Below are 3,877 nucleotides of genomic sequence, written 5' to 3' on the forward strand. Positions count from 1 at the left end.
TGCATGATTTATATGAAACGTGACATTCGATATTTTCTAGATGATCTCTTATTATTTTATCATATTATTTGGATGATATATTTATTTTATTATAAAGTATTTTATTCTTTTTTGCTTGAACACAAAATAAAATTATTTTTTAATTATTTTTTATTATTTTTATTCATGGAAATAAATATAAAAGTACTCATTGTTTTCTTCGCTATGTTTGAAACTTTCTTTTTATATTATTAGAAAAAAATATTTTTCTGTTATAGTGTTATATACAGCGCCGTTTGCCAGATCGCTCAGTTATGCTAAAACCGTGGTTACAATTGTTGATGTGCATGTGGACCGTAGTATGCTCATTAACCAGACTTGTTGACAATAGACACCACTGGTGGGATGTACTCGCAGGCATCATTATGGGTTTTATTTGTGGCACAGTAATTGTTAACGTACTGTGTTGTAAGTTTCATATAAATCGAAAAGTTTCACAAATCTACTGTGAAAATGGACAAGTTAATATTGATTATGAGACAAAACAAAACGGCAAAAAACTTTTACACGAAACAACAATTGACCTTTCAGAAAATCGTGAATTAAAAAATGTTAAGTCATCGACATGGAAAGAATAAAAATCAAAAATTCATAATGTATAATGGAAAAAAATTCAATTTGCAAAAGAAACATTCGAAAAAATTATATATATTTTTAAAAAAATTTTTTTTATATAAATTTTCTAAATTTATATGAAAAAAAATTTACTAATGGAACTCTACGCATTCCAAAAAAAAAAAGTAGGTACATTTTAATTATATTTAAAATTTAATTCTTTTTTATTTTATTCATAAATATTTGGGAAAAAATTATATATTGTAGTTTGTATTGATAAATTTATCATTATATATATTTAAGTACGTTTAACATACATTGTCATAATTTGAAAATTTATTTTAAAATATTTCTTAATTATTTAAATTATAATGTTTCAATTTTAATATTCAGAAGTATTGATTAATTATATTTTTGAATTATTGATTATCATTTTTATTAAAAAATAAAAAATTACAATTTTTTAGAAACAAAAAGAAATTAAAAAAAGCAATAATAATAATAAATACAAAACTACTTTTTCAAATGTTTCTTTTTTTTTTAAAAAGTATTTTCTTACAATTTAACATAATGAAAAATATTAAGCAAGAACAAAACTTTTTTAAAATATCAAATTATGTAAAGAACAAAGAAAAAATTCTTCTTATATTATAAAAAATCTAAACAGTTAATTTCTCATTTTTTATATTATATTTTTGACATGATTATTAATTTATATATTAATGATCATATATATTATAATATTGATTAAAGAAATCTAATTCTAAGAATAATAATTCAATTTAGAAAATATATAAAACAGTAAAATTTAAAAATTTGAGTAATTTTTTTATAGTAAAAATTATTATAATATTTTTATTATTGAAAACAAACAAATATTAATATCTTTGAATAAATAATCTAGTTTTACAGATTTTATCAAAATTTTAGTAGTAAAATATTCTTATTTTAATAAAATTAATTCTGCAATTTTACAAAAATTATTAGTGAATAAAATATTAAAATTAAATTTCAATTTACAATTTTACTATAATTTACAACTTTCCTATAAGATTTGAAAACAAAAATTTGTAATGAATTTGATTATAATTTTATATTAAATTATATTAAATAATTTTATATTTTTTTTATAATTTTTTTTTCTTGATATTAACAAATAATTTTTTTTCTAATGATAAACATATAATTCAATGAAAATTTAATTCAGTTAAAAAAATATTTATAAAGTATCTAACTTCATTGATTTCACTGATCTTGAAATATATTATTAAGATCATTTAAACAATTTCGTCCATAGATATAAGTGCTATAAGGCTTTTATTATAAAAATTATAATTATTTTTATTACAGAAAAATTATAATTATTTTTAATAATATATATTTTACATAATAGTAGTAATCGTAATTTTAAAATTTGAAATAAATTCGAGTTAGATTCTGGCGTATGCAGGTTATTTTAAGTATAATAAGTAGGTTAACTTTGAACAATAAATAAGAAAGATTTCAATGGCCTTGTTATGATGTTAGGTCAATATCTTGAGTAATTTCATTTTTACATTTAAATAAAATAATTAATAAATCGTGTTATTAGTTTAAAATCCTAGTTTGTAAGAAATACTAAGTATAAGTAAAAATTTATTATGAGTATAAAACTCATATTTTGCTTGTAATATTACAACCTAAAAGTACAAAGTTTTGCAAAATAAAGAGTACATTGTAAGTATGTAAAAATGAATCTCACAATGAAAATTATTCAATTCAATCATATAAAAAAAATTTGAACAAAAGATTTTATATTTCATATTTTGTAAAATTTTCTTTACTATTTTCTAATATTATTCCAAACAATGTTATTATTTGATTTTATTAATTTTTTAATGTATTTTTTAAAAATTCTTTAAAAATTTTTTTTTTTATTTTATAACACCTTTTTTGATCATTTTCTATTTTTAATATTACCAAATTTTTATTCTTAATTTATTTTTTTATTATACTCATATCTAACGAACAAAATAATTTTTTCTTGACAATAATTGTAATAATTATTTTTTTATACTTTTCTGATGGATATTTTCCATCACAAAGTTTTTTCCGTGATTTATTTTAATTTCATTATGAATATCGATTATCATGATTTTTAAAATCTTTTTCTACTTATTTTTATTTTATTTGATGCAAGATTTTCATTTTGCTATTTTTTTAAAATATACGGTGCGCTTATGAAATTATATATAAATTAGATATAATTTATGTAATATAATAATAATATAAACAAATAGATTACATATAGATATAATATCATATATGAAAGTCATTGAAATCGTTAAACACAATTATTTTGTAAATAATTATTTTTAATTGTTTAAGACATTTATTTGATCAATATCATATTCTGAAATTTTAGATTTTAAATTTATTATACATTTATTAACATTCCAAATCTTACATTTTTATTTTTATTTCGATTAAATATTTTATGAGTAATAATACTATATTAATAATAATAATTATTGTGATTTGCAATCTATATTTAAATAAATATCAAAATCGTGATGCTATAGTGATTAAGAAAAGTAAAAATATGTAATATATTAAATATATAAATATATTTCTTACACTGTATTATATTAAATACATTTGTAAAATTATATTAATATATAGAAATAATAGTAAATTATTTTTTAAGAAAAATTAGAAATAAATTATTAGTTCTATGGTATATGATGCTCAAAACTTCTCTGGTCAAATTTATATTTTATAATATTTAAAAAATCAGAAATAAATTCTTGTGCTAAAAAATATGATAAAGCATTAAACTATCAGAATAGGAAATAAATTCTATTTATACATAATCACATAATTATTTTTATTTTTTATTGTTTTCTAAACATATTATTTGCTACTATATTTTTGGTAAATTTTTCATATTAAGTAATTTAATATTAAAAGTTTTTATGTTTTTAATGTTTATTTTTATTATTGTATATGATTTGAAAATAATGAAAAATGAAATGAAAAATAATCTTATTGATAGATTAAAATAAGATCTAGTGAAAATAATATATATATATATATATATATATTTTGGAATTTAACAAAATAAGAATTATATTTTTTTTTATAAAAAAAAATTAAAAATTATTATTATAATATATTCAAATCCAAAAATATCTAATTAATGTAATAGTAAAATTATATATACATTCCAAACTCCATTTATTAATTCTATAGTTCATAAAAAAATAATTTTTTAAATAATTTAGCGATTTTACATGTGATTTCT

At 16.8% G+C, this 3,877-nt stretch overlaps 1 protein-coding gene across 4 annotated transcripts in view; it reads left to right on the top strand.

Moving 5' to 3' along the window:
• Positions 1-681, top strand: part of LOC102681494 (phospholipid phosphatase 3-like) — a 13,583-nt gene extending 12,902 nt beyond the window's left edge. For all 4 annotated transcript variants that reach the window (XM_006612316.2, XM_031508853.1, XM_031508852.1 and 1 more), the window contains one exon: positions 258-681. In XM_006612316.2, coding sequence (XP_006612379.1) covers positions 258-617 — 360 coding nt within the window. In that variant the 3' untranslated portion in view covers positions 618-681. The remainder of the gene's footprint in view (positions 1-257) is intronic.
• Positions 682-3,877: the final 3,196 nt, after the last annotated feature.

Source organism: Apis dorsata, unplaced genomic scaffold (genome assembly GCF_000469605.1).
Source record: "Apis dorsata unplaced genomic scaffold, Apis dorsata 1.3 scaffold_108, whole genome shotgun sequence".
In the NCBI taxonomy this organism is placed as follows: Eukaryota; Metazoa; Arthropoda; class Insecta; order Hymenoptera; family Apidae; genus Apis; species Apis dorsata.